Below are 20,328 nucleotides of genomic sequence, written 5' to 3'. Positions count from 1 at the left end.
CATACACATTACACGGTCCTCATACACATTACACAATCCTCATACACATTACACGGTCCTCATACACATTACACGGTCCTCATACACATTACACGGTCCTCATACACATTACATAATCCTCATACACATTACATAATCCTCATACACATTACACGGTCCTCATACACATTACATAATCCTCATACACATTACACAATCCTCATACACATTACATAATCCTCATACACATTACATAATCCTCATACACATTACATAATCCTCATGCACATTACACGGTCCTCATACACATTACACGGTCCTCATACACATTACACGGTCCTCATACACATTACATAATCCTCATACACATTACACGGTCCTCATACACATTACATAATCCTCATACACATTACACGGTCCTCATACACATTACATAATCCTCATACACATTACATAATCCTCATACACATTACACGGTCCTCATACACATTACACAATCCTCATACACATTACACGGTCCTCATACACATTACACGGTCCTCATACACATTACACGGTCCTCATACACATTACATAATCCTCATACACATTACACAATCCTCATACACATTACACGGTCCTCATACACATTACACAATCCTCATACACATTACACGGTCCTCATACACATTACACGGTCCTCATACACATTACACGGTCCTCATACACATTACACGGTCCTCATACACATTACACGGTCCTCATACACATTACACGGTCCTCATACACATTACACAATCCTCATACACATTACACGGTCCTCATACACATTACACGGTCCTCATACACATTACACGGTCCTCATACACATTACACGGTCCTCATACACATTAGACGGTCCTCATACACATTACACGGTCCTCATACACATTACACAATCCTCATACACATTACACGGTCCTCATACACATTACACAATCCTCATACACATTACACGGTCCTCATACACATTAGACGGTCCTCATACACATTACACGGTCCTCATACACATTACACAATCCTCATACACATTACACGGTCCTCATACACATTACACGGTCCTCATACACATTACACAATCCTCATACACATTACACGGTCCTCATACACATTACACGGTCCTCATACACATTACACGGTCCTCATACACATTACACGGTCCTCATACACATTACACAATCCTCATACACATTACACGGTCCTCATACACATTACATAATCCTCATACACATTACACGGTCCTCATACACATTACACGGTCCTCATACACATTACATAATCCTCATACACATTACACGGTCCTCATACACATTACACAATCCTCATACACATTACACGGTCCTCATACACATTACACGGTCCTCATGCACATTACACGGTCCTCATACACATTACACGGTCCTCATACACATTACACGGTCCTCATACACATTACACGGTCCTCATACACATTACATAATCCTCATACACATTACACGGTCCTCATACACATTACACGGTCCTCATACACATTACACAATCCTCATACACATTACACGGTCCTCATACACATTACACGGTCCTCATACACATTACACGGTCCTCATACACATTACACGGTCCTCATACGCATTACACGGTCCTCATACGCATTACACGGTCCTCATACGCATTACACGGTCCTCATACGCATTACACGGTCCTCATACACATTACACAATCCTCATACACATTACACAATCCTCATACACATTACACAATCCTCATACACATTACACAATCCTCATACACATTACACGGTCCTCATACACATTACACGGTCCTCATACACATTACACAATCCTCATACACATTACACGGTCCTCATACACATTACACGGTCCTCATACACATTACACGGTCCTCATACACATTACACAATCCTCATACACATTACACGGTCCTCATACACATTACACGGTCCTCATACACATTACACAATCCTCATACACATTACACGGTCCTCATACACATTACACGGTCCTCATACACATTACACGGTCCTCATACACATTACACAATCCTCATACACATTACACGGTCCTCATACACATTACACGGTCCTCATACGCATTACACGGTCCTCATACGCATTACATAATCCTCATACACATTACACGGTCCTCATACACATTACATAATCCTCATACACATTACACGGTCCTCATACACATTACACAATCCTCATACACATTACACGGTCCTCATACACATTACACGGTCCTCATACACATTACACGGTCCTCATGCACATTACACGGTCCTCATGCACATTACACGGTCCTCATACACATTACATAATCCTCATACACATTACACAATCCTCATACACATTACACGGTCCTCATACACATTACACGGTCCTCATACACATTACACAATCCTCATACACATTACATAATCCTCATACACATTACAAGGTCCTCATACACATTACACGGTCCTCATACACATTACATAATCCTCATACACATTACACAATCCTCATACACATTACACGGTCCTCATACACATTACATAATCCTCATACACATTACACAATCCTCATACACATTACACGGTCCTCATACACATTACACGGTCCTCATACACATTACATAATCCTCATACACATTACACAATCCTCATACACATTACACGGTCCTCATACACATTACACGGTCCTCATACACATTACACGGTCCTCATACACATTACACGGTCCTCATACACATTACACGGTCCTCATACACATTACACGGTCCTCATACACATTACACAATCCTCATACACATTACACAATCCTCATACACATTACACAATCCTCATACACATTACATAATCCTCATGCACATTACACGGTCCTCATACACATTACACGGTCCTCATACACATTACACGGTCCTCATGCACATTACACGGTCCTCATGCACATTACACAATCCTCATACACATTACACGGTCCTCATACACATTACACAATCCTCATACACATTACACGGTCCTCATACACATTACACGGTCCTCATACACATTACACGGTCCTCATACACATTACACAATCCTCATACGCATTACACAATCCTCATACGCATTACACGGTCCTCATACACATTACACGGTCCTCATACACATTACACGGTCCTCATACACATTACACAATCCTCATACACATTACACGGTCCTCATACACATTACACGGTCCTCATACACATTACACGGTCCTCATACGGTCCTCATACGCATTACACAATCCTCATACACATTACACGGTCCTCATACACATTACACGGTCCTCATACACATTACACGGTCCTCATACACATTACACGGTCCTCATACACATTACACAATCCTCATACACATTACACGGTCCTCATACACATTACACGGTCCTCATACACATTACACGGTCCTCATACACATTACATAATCCTCATACACATTACACGGTCCTCATACACATTACACAATCCTCATACACATTACACGGTCCTCATACACATTACACAATCCTCATACGCATTACACAATCCTCATACGCATTACACAATCCTCATACGCATTACACGGTCCTCATACGCATTACACGGTCCTCATACACATTACACAATCCTCATACACATTACACGGTCCTCATACACATTACACGGTCCTCATACACATGACACGGTCCTCATACACATTACACGGTCCTCATACACATTACACGGTCCTCATACAAATTACACGGTCCTCATACACATTACACGGTCCTCATACACATTACACGGTCCTCATACACATTACACGGTCCTCATACGCATTACACGGTCCTCATACACATTACACAATCCTCATACACATTACACGGTCCTCATACACATTACACGGTCCTCATAACACATTACATAATCCTCATACACATTACACGGTCCTCATACACATTACACGGTCCTCATACACATTACACGGTCCTCATACACATAACACGGTCCTCATACACATTACATAATCCTCATACACATTACACGGTCCTCATACACATTACACGGTCCTCATACACATTACACAATCCTCATACACATTACACGGTCCTCATACACATTACATAATCCTCATACACATTACACGGTCCTCATACACATTACACGGTCCTCATACACATTACACGGTCCTCATACACATAACACAGTCCTCATACACATTACATAATCCTCATACACATTACAAGGTCCTCATACACATTACACGGTCCTCATACACATTACACAATCCTCATACACATTACAAGGTCCTCATACACATTACACAATCCTCATACACATTACACGGTCCTCATACACATTACACGGTCCTCATACACATTACACGGTCCTCATACACATTACACGGTCCTCATACACATTACACAATCCTCATACACATTACACGGTCCTCATACACATTACATAATCCTCATACACATTACACGGTCCTCATACACATTACACGGTCCTCATACACATTACACGGTCCTCATACACATTACACGGTCCTCATACACATAACACGGTCCTCATACACATTACACTGTCCTCATACACATTACATAATCCTCATACACATTACACGGTCCTCATACACATTACACGGTCCTCATACACATTACACGGTCCTCATACACATAACACGGTCCTCATACACATTACACGGTCCTCATACACATTACACGGTCCTCATACACATAACACGGTCCTCATACACATTACACGGTCCTCATACACATTACATAATCCTCATACACATTACACGGTCCTCATACACATTACATAATCCTCATACACATAACACGGTCCTCATACACATTACATAATCCTCATACACATTACACGGTCCTCATACACATTACACGGTCCTCATACACATTACACAATCCTCATACACATTACACGGTCCTCATACACATTACATAATCCTCATACACATTACATAATCCTCATACACATTACACAATCCTCATACACATTACATAATCCTCATGCACATTACACGGTCCTCATACACATTACACGGTCCTCATACACATTACACGGTCCTCATACACATTACACGGTCCTCATACACATTACACGGTCCTCATACACATTACACGGTCCTCATACACATTACACGGTCCTCATACACATTACACGGTCCTCATACACATTACACGGTCCTCATACACATTACACGGTCCTCATACACATTACATAATCCTCATACACATTACACAATCCTCATACACATTACACAATCCTCATACACATTACATAATCCTCATACACATTACACGGTCCTCATACACATTACACGGTCCTCATACACATTACACGGTCCTCATACACATTACATAATCCTCATACACATTACATAATCCTCATACACATTACACGGTCCTCATACACATTACATAATCCTCATACACATTACACGGTCCTCATACACATTACATAATCCTCATACACATTACACGGTCCTCATACACATTACATAATCCTCATACACATTACACAATCCTCATACACATTACACGGTCCTCATACACATTACACGGTCCTCATACACATTACATAATCCTCATACACATTACACGGTCCTCATACACATTACATAATCCTCATACACATTACATAATCCTCATACACATTACATAATCCTCATACACATTACACGGTCCTCATACACATTACACGGTCCTCATACACATTACACGGTCCTCATACACATTACACGGTCCTCATACACATTACACGGTCCTCATACACATTACACGGTCCTCATACACATTACACGGTCCTCATACACATTACACGGTCCTCATACACATTACACAATCCTCATACACATTACACGGTCCTCATACACATTACACGGTCCTCATACACATTACACGGTCCTCATACACATTACACGGTCCTCATACACATTACACGGTCCTCATACACATTACACGGTCCTCATACACATTACACGGTCCTCATACACATTACACGGTCCTCCAGATATAGCTGACAAACAACTTCTGCTCAATATGATGGAACGACCATTTATACGTCCCAAGTACTGGGAACGATCAATGCTGTGTCCGGTCACTCCCATTACTAGCAGAAGAACGTCCCCAGCTCACACAGAAAGATTTACTGCCAACAAGATTCAGTCTGCACAAGTGGATCGTCCACACATTCATACATACATACATCCGTCCATCCATCCACACATGCATACATACATCCGTCCATCCACAGATCCATCCGTCCATCCACAGATCCATCCATCCGTCCGTCCGTCCACACATCCGTCCGTCCGTCCACACATCCGTCCGTCCGTCCACACATCCGTCCGTCCGTCCACACATCCGTCCGTCCGTCCACACATCCGTCCGTCCGTCCACACATCCGTCCGTCCGTCCACACATCCGTCCGTCCGTCCACACATCCGTCCGTCCGTCCACACATCCGTCCGTCCGTCCACACATCCGTCCGTCCGTCCACACATCCGTCCGTCCGTCCGTCCACACATCCGTCCGTCCGTCCACACATCCGTCCGTCCGTCCACACATCCGTCCGTCCGTCCACACATCCGTCCGTCCGTCCGTCCACACATCCGTCCGTCCGTCCACACATCCGTCCGTCCGCACATCCGTCCGTCCACACATCCGTCCGTCCGTCCGTCCACACATCCGTCCGTCCGTCCACACATCCGTCCGTCCACACATCCGTCCGTCCGTCCACACATCCGTCCGTCCGTCCACACATCCATCAATCCACACATCCATCAATCCACACATCCATCCATCCACACATCCATCCATCCACACATCCAGCCACACATTCATACATCCATCCATCCATCAGTCCATCTATCCCCACATCCATCCATCCATCCACACATCCATCCATCCATTCGTCTATCTATCTAAACATCCATCCGTCCATCTACACATCCATCCGTCCATCTATCCACACGTCCATCCGTCCATCCAGCCACACATCCATCCGTCCATCCAGCCACACATCCATCCGTCCATCTATCCACACGTCCATCCGTCCATCTATCCACACGTCCATCCGTCCACCCAGCCACACGTCCATCCATCCATCCGTCCATCTATCCACACGTCCATCCGTCCATCTATCCACACGTCCATCCGTCCATCTATCCACACGTCCATCCGTCCATCTATCCACACGTCCATCCGTCCATCTATCCACACGTCCATCCGTCCATCTATCCACACGTCCATCCGTCCATCTATCCACACGTCCATCCGTCCATCTATCCACACGTCCATCCGTCCATCTATCCACACGTCCATCCGTCCATCTATCCACACGTCCATCCGTCCATCTATCCACACGTCCATCCGTCCATCTATCCACACGTCCATCCGTCCATCTATCCACACGTCCATCCGTCCATCTATCCACTGCCCTCTCGGCTGACTGCTCGGCCTATTCCAGGGGATCATAATGGGCCTAATAATGCCCCATGTACATGAACTGGAAACCAATCACCTAAAATACGGCTACAAGACTAGTGCAATGTGCTACAGCAGCGCCCGGCGCATGGCCCACACCTGCTATCTGACTTTCCTCCCCGCAATGTATATTCCCCAAACTTACTTTATATACTTGGCGCCAGTCAGTTATATTCCTCCGCGCCAGTCACGCCCAATCACGCCCCTCTGAGCCTGAATCAAGCTGAATAATACAGCTGGGGGTAGGGGCCGCTCACTTACATAAATCCCAATGCTGAGGAACAGAAAAATGCCGATACCCGAGCCTAACAAATACCTAGAGGATAAAAGAAAATGGATCTGTCCTCTAAGCAGCAAGTGCTAATAGGGCGCAATAAAATCCATCAGCCGCAGGGACAAAACTAATCAGTAACATACAAAGCGGGAAAATAACATCTCAAAGTCCTTAAAACAGGGAGAACTTAGACACATGCAAGTCGTGCAGCTAGGCTGGTGACACACGCGGGCAGACCGGGACGCCGGTGACCCCAGAGGAGACGCTCATCCTGCATGGGTGAGGGCTGCACCTGCACCAAACAACTTGCATGTGTCTAAGTTCTCCCTCTATGACAACGAGCAGCCAGAGAGACTGAGTATACCGGTGTACTATAGACAGATGGCCAGGAGGGGGCGCTATCTGGCTGCTTGTAGATACATATACCCCAGTTAAGGGAGAACATCGCATCTATTATTATAAGCACAGTGGGTAAGGAGTATAACCCTCATCTGTCCACTATCACTGACAGCCATTGCTGCATGCTGAGAGGATGATGGGAGTACCTCTCCAGATCTGAATTCAGAGAGCAGATTAGCTTATATGATCTCTGTGCTTGAAGGACTATGAGATTGTTATTTTCCCGCTTTGTATCTTACTGATTAGTTCTGTCCCTGACGCTGATGGATTTGATATCTTTCGGAATTAATCGCCCTATTAGCACGTAAGGGCGAGTGCCGCGTTTTACTGTTATTCACTTAATAACACACATTACAAAGTTATACAACCTTGTAATGTGTGTGGTCTAAGTGAATGGCCCCCTTCCCTATGTTCCCCCCACCCCAGAAGTGTTGGGGGCAGATCGGGACCGCTGTACTGCGCATGTGCAGGATAGCCTCTAACTCATTGCCACAGAACAGCAAAGATAAGGACCACTGTACAGCGCAAGTGCAGAATAGCCTCTAACTCATTGCCACAGAACAGCACAGATCAGGACCACTGTACTGCGCATGTGCAGGATAGCCTCTAACTCATTGCCACATAACAGCACAGATCAGGACCACTGTACTGCATGTGCAGGATAGCCTCTAACTCATTGCCGCAGAACAGCACAGATAAGGACCACTGTACTGCGCAAGTGCAGAATAGCCTCTAACTCATTGCCACAGAACAGCACAGATCAGGACCACTGTACTGCGCATGTGCAGGATAGCCTCTAACTCATTGCCACAGAACAGCACAGATCAGGACCACTGTACTGCGCATGTGCAAGATAGAGGCTATCCTGCGGCAATGAGTTAGAGGCTAACTCATTGCCGCAGAACAGCACAGATAAGGACCACTGTACTGCACATGCGCAGGATAGCCTCTAACTTATTGCCGCAGAACAGCGCAGAACAGGATCACTGTACTGCGCATGTGCAGGATAGCCTCTAACTTATTGCCGCAGGATAGCCTCTAACTCATTGCCGCAGAACAGCACAGATAAGGACCACTGTACTGCACATGCGCAGGATAGCCTCTAACTTATTGCTGCAGAACAGCGCAGATCAGGATCACTGTACTGCGCATGTGCAGGATAGCCTCTAACTTATTGCCGCAGAACAGCAGAGATCGGGACCGCTGTACTGCGCATGCACGGCGTAGTAAGAATGTGGGCGCGCCCCTGAATGACGTCAGAGTAATTATTTAGCTTGAATCCGGCTCAGAGGGGCGTGATTGGGTGTGACTGGCGCGGAGGAACGTCCAGGGGACCAGGACTAGATGGCGACACCTCCCCTCCCAGATGACGACTACTTGCGGGGATTTGCATACAGGGTGCCAAGTATATAAAGTAAGTTTGGGGAATATACATTGCGGGGAGGAAAGTCAGATAGCAGGTGTGGGCCATGCGCCGGGCGCTGCTGCAGCACATTGCACTAGTCTTATTGGGGTATTCTTGGTGACTGGTTCCCTTTAAAGGGATTATCCTGCATTACAGAAACATGACAGCAGCGCTCTTGTCTCCAGGTTTGGTAACTCAGTTCCATTGAAGTTAATTGAGCTTAACTGCAAACTCGCCCCTGGCCTGGAGACATTTTCCTAATGCTGGATAATCCCTTTAAGGCAGAATGTTGTACATGTATGGCACAGGAGCGTTGGGGCGGTATGATCTGTGCTCAGGGGGTGTCACAGCCCCCACATCAGTGATCTCAGCCCCTGGTGCCCAATCACTGGCCTCTCAGCCCCTGCCGCCCAATCACTGGCCTCTCAGCCCCCGGTCTGACTGGCAGGATGGTCGCCACTCACTGACTAGCAGGATGGGTCGTCATCCGTCCCCCACGGCCGTTCACTGTGCAGCTGCATTGATCTGTAACAGCAGCCTTGGTCTGTGCAAGCACAGAGCAGCTGATGGGTGGCGGGTGGTGGCACCCCGCTGATCGCTGACTGATGGACCATCCCGCTGATCACTGACTGATGGACCATCCCGCTGATCACTGACTGATGGACCATCCCGCTGATCACTGACTGATGGACCATCCCGCTGATCACTGACTGATGGACCATCCCGCTGATCACTGACTGATGGACCATCCCGCTGATCACTGACTGATGGACCATCCCGCTGATCACTGACTGATGGACCATCCCGCTGATCACTGACTGATGGACCATCCCGCTGATCACTGACTGATGGACCATCCCGCTAATCACTGACTGATGGACCATCCCGCTGATCACTGACTGATGGACCATCCCGCTAATCACTGACTGATGGACCATCCCGCTAATCACTGACTGATGGACCATCCCGCTAATCACTGACTGATGGACCATCCCGCTAATCACTGACTGATGGACCATCCCGCTGATCACTGACTGATTGACCATCCCGCTGATCACTGACTGATGGACCATCCCGCTTATCACTGACTGTTGGACCATCCCGCTAATCACTGACTGATGGACCATCCCGCTAATCACTGACTGATGGACCATCCCGCTGATCCTGCATATAAATCCTCACTCCATTTTAACTGAAAACTCCAGAAGGGAAGGAAAGTGCCCAGATAGATCTCTCACCCTGACATCCCTGTCCTGATGGAGCTCACCCTGACATCCCTGTCCTGATGGAGCTCACCCTGACATCCCTGTCCTGATGGAGCTTACCCTGACATCCCTGTCCTGATGGAGCTTACCCTGACATCCCTGTCCTGATGGAGCTCACCCTGACATCCCTGTCCTGATGGAGCTTACCCTGACATCCCTGTCCTGATGGAGCTCACCCTTACATCCCTGTCCTGATGGAGCTCACCCTGACATCCCTGTCCTGATGGAGCTCACCCTGACATCCCTGTCCTGATGGAGCTTACCCTGACATCCCTGTCCTGATGGAGCTCACCCTGACATCCCTGTCCTGATGGAGCTCACCCTGACATCCCTGTCCTGATGGAGCTCACCCTGACATCCCTGTCCTGATGGAGCTTACCCGGACATACGTGTCCTGATGGAGCTTACCCTGACATCCCTGTCCTGATGGAGCTTACCCTGACATCCCTGTCCTGATGGAGCTTACCCTGACATCCCTGTCCTGATGGAGCTTACCCTGACATCCCTGTCCTGATGGAGCTTACCCTGACATCCCTGTCCTGATGGAGCTTACCCTGACATCCCTGTCCTGATGGAGCTTACCCTGACATCCCTGTCCTGATGGAGCTTACCCTGACATCCCTGTCCTGATGGAGCTTACCCGGACATACGTGTCCTGATGGAACTTGGCCAGGTACAGCATGTTGTCCAGTGCCAGCATGCCGGGCGGCGTCTGCAGGAAATCCAGCGCTGGGTTCACGTGATTCTGAAATGACAATGAGCAGATCTCAGCAATTGTTTCCAGAAATAAAGAGGAACTCCGCACTTTCCTTGCATGTTTCTCCAACTTCGCTTCATGAAATTATAATCAGTCCTCGCTCCAATGATCAGAACTCAATTATACTGGCAGCTTCAAAGTGTGTAACCGGAGAAGGCCGAGCTGTCAGACCGCCTGCCGCCAGCAGAATAACAACTGGTAGAAGCTGCCCCTGATATATAAGCTGGGGGCTGCGGGACTAAGGAGAGGATCCCCGGAGATCAGAGGAACATAGGGGAGAACACCGCAGTGTCCTAAATTACAGGTCACCCTATCATCTATCAGTAATGTGCCCCCAGCCTATCATCTATCAGTAATCTGCCCGGGGCCTATCATCTATCAGTAATGTGCCCGGGGCCTATCATCTATCAGTAATCTGCCCGGGGCCTATCATCTATCAGTAATGTGCCCGGGGCCTATCATCTATCAGTAATGTGACCAGGGCCTATCATCTATCAGTAATCTGCCCGGGGCCTATCATCTATCAGTAATCTGCCCGGGGCCTATCATCTATCAGTAATGTGCCCCCAGCCTATCATCTATCAGTAATCTGCCCGGGGCCTATCATCTATCAGTAATGTGACCAGGGCCTATCATCTATCAGTAATGTGCCCCCAGCCTATCATCTATCAGTAATCTGCCCGGGGCCTATCATCTATCAGTAATGTGACCAGGGCCTATCATCTATCAGTAATGTGCCCCCAGCCTATCATCTATCAGTAATGTGCCCGGGGCCTATCATCTATCAGTAATCTGACCGGGGCCTATCATCTATCAGTAATGTGCCCGGGGCCTATCATCTATCAGTAATGTGACCAGGGCCTATCATCTATCAGTAATGTGCCCGGGGCCTATCATCTATCAGTAATGTGCCCCCAGCCTATCATCTATCAGTAATGTGCCCCCAGCCTATCATCTATCAGGAATGTGCCCGGGGCCTATCATCTATCAGTAATGTGCCCGGGGCCTATCATCTATCAGTAATGTGACCAGGGCCTATCATCTATCAGTAATGTGACCGGGGCCTATCATCTATCAGTAATGTGCCCGGGGCCTATCATCTATCAGTAATGTGCCCCCAGCCTATCATCTATCAGTAATGTGCCCGGGGCCTATCATCTATCAGTAAAGTGACCAGGGCCTATCATCTATCAGTAATGTGCCCGGGGCCTATCATCTATCAGTAATGTGCCCGGGGCCTATCATCTATCAGTAATGTGCCCCCGCCTATCATCTATCAGTAATGTGACCGGGGCCTATCATCTATCAGTAATGTGACCGGGGCCTATCATCTATCAGTAATGTGCCCCCAGCCTATCATCTATCAGTAATGTGCCCAGGGCCAATCATCTATCAGTAATGTGACCAGGGCCTATCATCTATCAGTAATGTGCCCCCAGCCTATCATCTATCAGTAATGTGCCCGGGGCCTATCATCTATCAGTAATGTGCCCGGGTCCTATCATCTATCAGTAATGTGCCCCCCCGCCTATCATCTATCAGTAATGTGCCCGGGGCCTATCATCTATCAGTAATGTGCCCCCCGCCTATCATCTATCAGTAATGTGCCCCCAGCCTATCATCTATCAGTAATGTGCCCGGGGCCTATCATCTATCAGTAATGTGCCCCCCGCCTATCATCTATCAGTAATGTGCCCCCAGCCTATCATCTATCAGTAATGTGCCCCCGCCTATCATCTATCAGTAATGTGCCCCCAGCCTATCATCTATCAGTAATCTGCCCGGGGCCTATCATCTATCAGTAATGTGACCAGGGGCCTATCATCTATCAGTAATGTGCCCCCAGCCTATCATCTATCAGTAATGTGCCCGGGGCCTATCATCTATCAGTAATCTGACCGGGCCTATCATCTATCAGTAATGTGCCCGGGGCCTATCATCTATCAGTAATGTGACCAGGGCCTATCATCTATCAGTAATGTGCCCGGGCCTATCATCTATCAGTAATGTGCCCCCAGCCTATCATCTATCAGTAATGTGCCCCCAGCCTATCATCTATCAGGAATGTGCCCGGGGCCTATCATCTATCAGTAATGTGCCCGGGGCCTATCATCTATCAGTAATGTGACCAGGGCCTATCATCTATCAGTAATGTGACCGGGGCCTATCATCTATCAGTAATGTGCCCGGGGCCTATCATCTATCAGTAATGTGCCCCCAGCCTATCATCTATCAGTAATGTGCCCGGGGCCTATCATCTATCAGTAATGTGCCCGGGGCCTATCATCTATCAGTAATGTGCTCGGGGCCTATCATCTATCAGTAATGTGCCCGGGGCCTATCATCTATCAGTAATGTGCCCCCCGCCTATCATCTATCAGTAATGTGACCGGGGCCTATCATCTATCAGTAATGTGACCGGGGCCTATCATCTATCAGTAATGTGCCCCCAGCCTATCATCTATCAGTAATGTGCCCAGGGCCAATCATCTATCAGTAATGTGACCAGGGCCTATCATCTATCAGTAATGTGCCCCCAGCCTATCATCTATCAGGAATGTGCCCGGGGCCTATCATCTATCAGTAATGTGCCCGGGGCCTATCATCTATCAGTAATGTGACCAGGGCCTATCATCTATCAGTAATGTGACCGGGGCCTATCATCTATCAGTAATGTGCCCGGGGCCTATCATCTATCAGTAATGTGCCCCCAGCCTATCATCTATCAGTAATGTGCCCGGGGCCTATCATCTATCAGTAAAGTGACCAGGGCCTATCATCTATCAGTAATGTGCTCGGGGCCTATCATCTATCAGTAATGTGCCCGGGGCCTATCATCTATCAGTAATGTGCCCCCCGCCTATCATCTATCAGTAATGTGACCGGGGCCTATCATCTATCAGTAATGTGACCGGGGCCTATCATCTATCAGTAATGTGCCCCCAGCCTATCATCTATCAGTAATGTGCCCAGGGCCAATCATCTATCAGTAATGTGACCAGGGCCTATCATCTATCAGTAATGTGCCCCCAGCCTATCATCTATCAGTAATGTGCCCGGGGCCTATCATCTATCAGTAATGTGCCCGGGTCCTATCATCTATCAGTAATGTGCCCCCCGCCTATCATCTATCAGTAATGTGCCCGGGGCCTATCATCTATCAGTAATGTGCCCCCCGCCTATCATCTATCAGTAATGTGCCCCCAGCCTATCATCTATCAGTAATGTGCCCGGGGCCTATCATCTATCAGTAATGTGCCCCCCGCCTATCATCTATCAGTAATGTGCCCCCAGCCTATCATCTATCAGTAATGTGCCCCCCGCCTATCATCTATCAGTAATGTGCCCCCAGCCTATCATCTATCAGTAATCTGCCCGGGGCCTATCATCTATCAGTAATGTGACCAGGGCCTATCATCTATCAGTAATGTGCCCCCAGCCTATCATCTATCAGTAATGTGCCCGGGGCCTATCATCTATCAGTAATCTGACCGGGGCCTATCATCTATCAGTAATGTGCCCGGGGCCTATCATCTATCAGTAATGTGACCAGGGCCTATCATCTATCAGTAATGTGCCCGGGGCCTATCATCTATCAGTAATGTGCCCCAGCCTATCATCTATCAGTAATGTGCCCCAGCCTATCATCTATCAGGAATGTGCCCGGGGCCTATCATCTATCAGTAATGTGCCCGGGGCCTATCATCTATCAGTAATGTGACCAGGGCCTATCATCTATCAGTAATGTGACCGGGGCCTATCATCTATCAGTAATGTGCCCGGGGCCTATCATCTATCAGTAATGTGCCCCCAGCCTATCATCTATCAGTAATGTGCCCGGGGCCTATCATCTATCAGTAATGTGCCCGGGGCCTATCATCTATCAGTAATGTGCCCGGGGCCTATCATCTATCAGTAATGTGCCCGGGGCCTATCATCTATCAGTAATGTGCCCCCCGCCTATCATCTATCAGTAATGTGACCGGGGCCTATCATCTATCAGTAATGTGACCGGGGCCTATCATCTATCAGTAATGTGCCCCAGGCCTATCATCTATCAGTAATGTGCCCAGGGCCAATCATCTATCAGTAATGTGACCAGGGCCTATCATCTATCAGTAATGTGCCCCCAGCCTATCATCTATCAGTAATGTGCCCGGGCCTATCATCTATCAGTAATGTGCCCGGGTCCTATCATCTATCAGTAATGTGCCCCCCGCCTATCATCTATCAGTAATGTGCCCGGGGCCTATCATCTATCAGTAATGTGCCCCCCGCCTATCATCTATCAGTAATGTGCCCCCAGCCTATCATCTATCAGTAATGTGCCCGGGGCCTATCATCTATCAGTAATGTGCCCCCCGCCTATCATCTATCAGTAATGTGCCCCCAGCCTATCATCTATCAGTAATGTGCCCCCCGCCTATCATCTATCAGTAATGTGACCGGGGCCTATCATCTATCAGTAATCTGCCCGGGGCCTATCATCTATCAGTAATGTGCCCCCAGCCTATCATCTATCAGTAATGTGCCCGGGGCCTATCATCTATCAGTAATGTGCCCCCAGCCTATCATCTATCAGTAATGTGCCCGGGGCCTATCATCTATCAGTAATGTGACCGGGGCCTATCATCTATCAGTAATGTGCCCGGGGCCTATCATCTATCAGTAATGTGCCCCCAGCCTATCATCTATCAGTAATGTGCCCCCAGCCTATCATCTATCAGTAATGTGCCCGGGGCCTATCATCTATCAGTAATGTGCCCGGGGCCTATCATCTATCAGTAATCTGCCCGGGGCCTATCATCTATCAGTAATGTGCCCCCCGCCTATCATCTATCAGTAATGTGACCGGGGCCTATCATCTATCAGTAATGTGACCGGGGCCTATCATCTATCAGTAATGTGCCCCCAGCCTATCATCTATCAGTAATGTGCCCGGGGCCTATCATCTATCAGTAATGTGCCCCCAGCCTATCATCTATCAGTAATGTGCCCCCAGCCTATCATCTATCAGTAATGTGCTCGGGGCCTATCATCTATCAGTAATGTGCCCCCAGCCTATCATCTATCAGTAATGTGCCCCCAGCCTATCATCTATCAGTAATGTGCCCGGGGCCTATCATCTATCAGTAATGTGCCCGGGGCCTATCATCTATCAGTAATGTGACCGGGGCCAATCATCTATCAGTAATGTGACCAGGGCCTATCATCTATCAGTAATGTGCCCCCAGCCTATCATCTATCAGTAATGTGCCCGGAGCCTATCATCTATCAGTAATGTGCCCGGGGCCTATCATCTATCAGTAATGTGCCCCCCGCCTATCATCTATCAGTAATGTGCCCGGGGCCTATCATCTATCAGTAATGTGCCCGGGGCCTATCATCTATCAGTAATGTGACCAGGGCCTATCATCTATCAGTAATGTGACCAGGGCCTATCATCTATCAGTAATGTGCCCCCCGCCTATCATCTATCAGTAATGTGCCCGGGGCCTATCAGCTATCAGTAATGTGCCCCCCGCCTATCATCTATCAGTAATGTGCCCGGGGCCTATCATCTATCAGTAATGTGCCCGGGGCCTATCATCTATCAGTAAAGTGACCAGGGCCTATCATCTATCAGTAATGTGCCCGGGGCCTATCATCTATCAGTAATGTGCCCGGGGCCTATCATCTATCAGTAATGTGCCCCCCGCCTATCATCTATCAGTAATGTGACCAGGGCCTATCATCTATCAGTAATGTGACCGGGGCCTATCATCTATCAGTAATCTGCCCGGGGCCTATCATCTATCAGTAATCTGCCCGGGGCCTATCATCTATCAGTAATGTGCCCCCAGCCTATCATCTATCAGTAATGTGCCCGGGGCCTATCATCTATCAGTAATGTGCCCGGGGCCTATCATCTATCAGTAATGTGACCAGGGCCTATCATCTATCAGTAATGTGACCAGGGCCTATCATCTATCAGTAATGTGCCCCCCCGCCTATCATCTATCAGTAATGTGCCCCCAGCCTATCATCTATCAGTAATGTGCCCCCAGCCTATCATCTATCAGTAATGTGCTCGGGGCCTATCATCTATCAGTAATGTGCCCCCAGCCTATCATCTATCAGTAATGTGCCCCCAGCCTATCATCTATCAGTAATGTGCCCGGGGCCTATCATCTATCAGTAATGTGACCGGGGCCTATCATCTATCAGTAATGTGACCAGGGCCTATCATCTATCAGTAATGTGCCCCCAGCCTATCATCTATCAGTAATGTGCCCGGAGCCTATCATCTATCAGTAATGTGCCCGGGGCCTATCATCTATCAGTAATGTGCCCCCCCGCCTATCATCTATCAGTAATGTGCCCGGGGCCTATCATCTATCAGTAATGTGCCCGGGGCCTATCATCTATCAGTAATGTGACCAGGGCCTATCATCTATCAGTAATGTGACCAGGGCCTATCATCTATCAGTAATGTGCCCCCCGCCTATCATCTATCAGTAATGTGCCCGGGGCCTATCAGCTATCAGTAATGTGCCCCCCGCCTATCATCTATCAGTAATGTGCCCGGCGCCTATCATCTATCAGTAATGTGCCCGGGGCCTATCATCTATCAGTAATGTGACCAGGGCCTATCATCTATCAGTAATGTGCCCGGGGCCTATCATCTATCAGTAATGTGCCCGGGGCCTATCATCTATCAGTAATGTGCCCCCCGCCTATCATCTATCAGTAATGTGACCAGGGCCTATCATCTATCAGTAATGTGACCGGGGCCTATCATCTATCAGTAATCTGCCCGGGGCCTATCATCTATCAGTAATTGCCCGGGGCCTATCATCTATCAGTAATGTGCCCCCAGCCTATCATCTATCAGTAATGTGCCCGGGGCCTATCATCTATCAGTAATGTGCCCGGGGCCTATCATCTATCAGTAATGTGACCAGGGCCTATCATCTATCAGTAATGTGACCAGGGCCTATCATCTATCAGTAATGTGCCCCCCGCCTATCATCTATCAGTAATGTGCCCCCAGCCTATCATCTATCAGTAATGTGCCCCCAGCCTATCATCTATCAGTAATGTGCCCGGGGCCTATCATCTATCAGTAATGTGCCCCCAGCCTATCATCTATCAGTAATGTGCCCCCAGCCTATCATCTATCAGTAATGTGACCAGGGCCTATCATCTATCAGTAATGTGACCCGGGCCTATCATCTATCAGTAATGTGACCGGGGCCAATCATCTATCAGTAATGTGACCAGGGCCTATCATCTATCAGTAATGTGCCCCCAGCCTATCATCTATCAGTAATGTGCCCGGGCCTATCATCTATCAGTAATGTGCCCGGGGCCTATCATCTATCAGTAATGTGCCCCCCGCCTATCATCTATCAGTAATGTGCCCGGGGCCTATCATCTATCAGTAATGTGCCCGGGGCCTATCATCTATCAGTAATGTGACCAGGGCCTATCATCTATCAGTAATGTGACCAGGGCCTATCATCTATCAGTAATGTGCCCCCCGCCTATCATCTATCAGTAATGTGCCCGGGGCCTATCAGCTATCAGTAATGTGCCCCCCGCCTATCATCTATCAGTAATGTGCCCGGGGCCTATCATCTATCAGTAATGTGCCCGGGGCCTATCATCTATCAGTAAAGTGACCAGGGCCTATCATCTATCAGTAATGTGCCCGGGGCCTATCATCTATCAGTAATGTGCCCGGGGCCTATCATCTATCAGTAATGTGCCCCCCGCCTATCATCTATCAGTAATGTGACCAGGGCCTATCATCTATCAGTAATGTGACCGGGGCCTATCATCTATCAGTAATCTGCCCGGGGCCTATCATCTATCAGTAATCTGCCCGGGGCCTATCATCTATCAGTAATGTGCCCCCAGCCTATCATCTATCAGTAATGTGCCCGGGGCCTATCATCTATCAGTAATGTGCCCGGGGCCTATCATCTATCAGTAATGTGACCAGGGCCTATCATCTATCAGTAATGTGACCAGGGCCTATCATCTATCAGTAATGTGCCCCCCGCCTATCATCTATCAGTAATGTGTCCCCCGCCCATCATCTATCAGTAATGTGCCCACAGCCTATCATCTATCAGTAATGTGCCCCCCGCCTATCATCTATCAGTAATGTGACCGGGGCCTATCATCTATCAGTAATGTGCCCCCCGCCTATCATCTATCAGTAATCTGCCCCCCGCCTATCATCTATCAGTAATGTGACCAGGGCCTATCATCTATCAGTAATGTGCCCGGGGCCTATCATCTATCAGTAATCTGCCCGGGGCCTATCATCTATCAGTAATGTGCCCCCAGCCTATCATCTATCAGTAATGTGCCCGGGGCCTATCATCTATCAGTAATGTGCCCGGGGCCTATCATCTATCAGTAATGTGACCAGGGCCTATCATCTATCAGTAATGTGACCAGGGCCTATCATCTATCAGTAATGTGCCCCCCGCCTATCATCTATCAGTAATGTGTCCCCCGCCCATCATCTATCAGTAATGTGCCCACAGCCTATCATCTATCAGTAATGTGCCCCCCGCCTATCATCTATCAGTAATGTGACCGGGGCCTATCATCTATCAGTAATGTGCCCCCCGCCTATCATCTATCAGTAATCTGCCCCCCGCCTATCATCTATCAGTAATGTGACCAGGGCCTATCATCTATCAGTAATGTGACCAGGGCCTATCATCTATCAGTAATGTGCCCGGGGCCTATCATCTATCA

The 20,328-nt window shown here is 48.0% G+C and overlaps 1 protein-coding gene across 3 annotated transcripts in view; it reads right to left on the bottom strand.

Annotated features, from left to right (window-relative positions):
• ELMO2 (engulfment and cell motility 2) overlaps positions 1 to 20,328 on the bottom strand; it is a 115,576-nt gene that overhangs the window by 23,554 nt on the left and 71,694 nt on the right. For 2 of the 3 annotated variants that reach the window (XM_069953779.1, XM_069953780.1), the window contains one exon: positions 11,455 to 11,559. In XM_069953779.1, coding sequence (XP_069809880.1) covers positions 11,455 to 11,559 — 105 coding nt within the window. Of the gene's footprint in view, positions 1 to 11,193; positions 11,210 to 11,454; positions 11,560 to 20,328 lie in introns of those variants that run through there. The other variant, XM_069953781.1, reaches the window with a different exon arrangement.

Source organism: Dendropsophus ebraccatus, chromosome 14 (assembly GCF_027789765.1).
Source record: "Dendropsophus ebraccatus isolate aDenEbr1 chromosome 14, aDenEbr1.pat, whole genome shotgun sequence".
Taxonomy (NCBI): Eukaryota; Metazoa; Chordata; class Amphibia; order Anura; family Hylidae; genus Dendropsophus; species Dendropsophus ebraccatus.
Note: the sequence above shows the minus strand (reverse complement) of the source record. Positions and strands in the feature narration are given on the sequence as shown.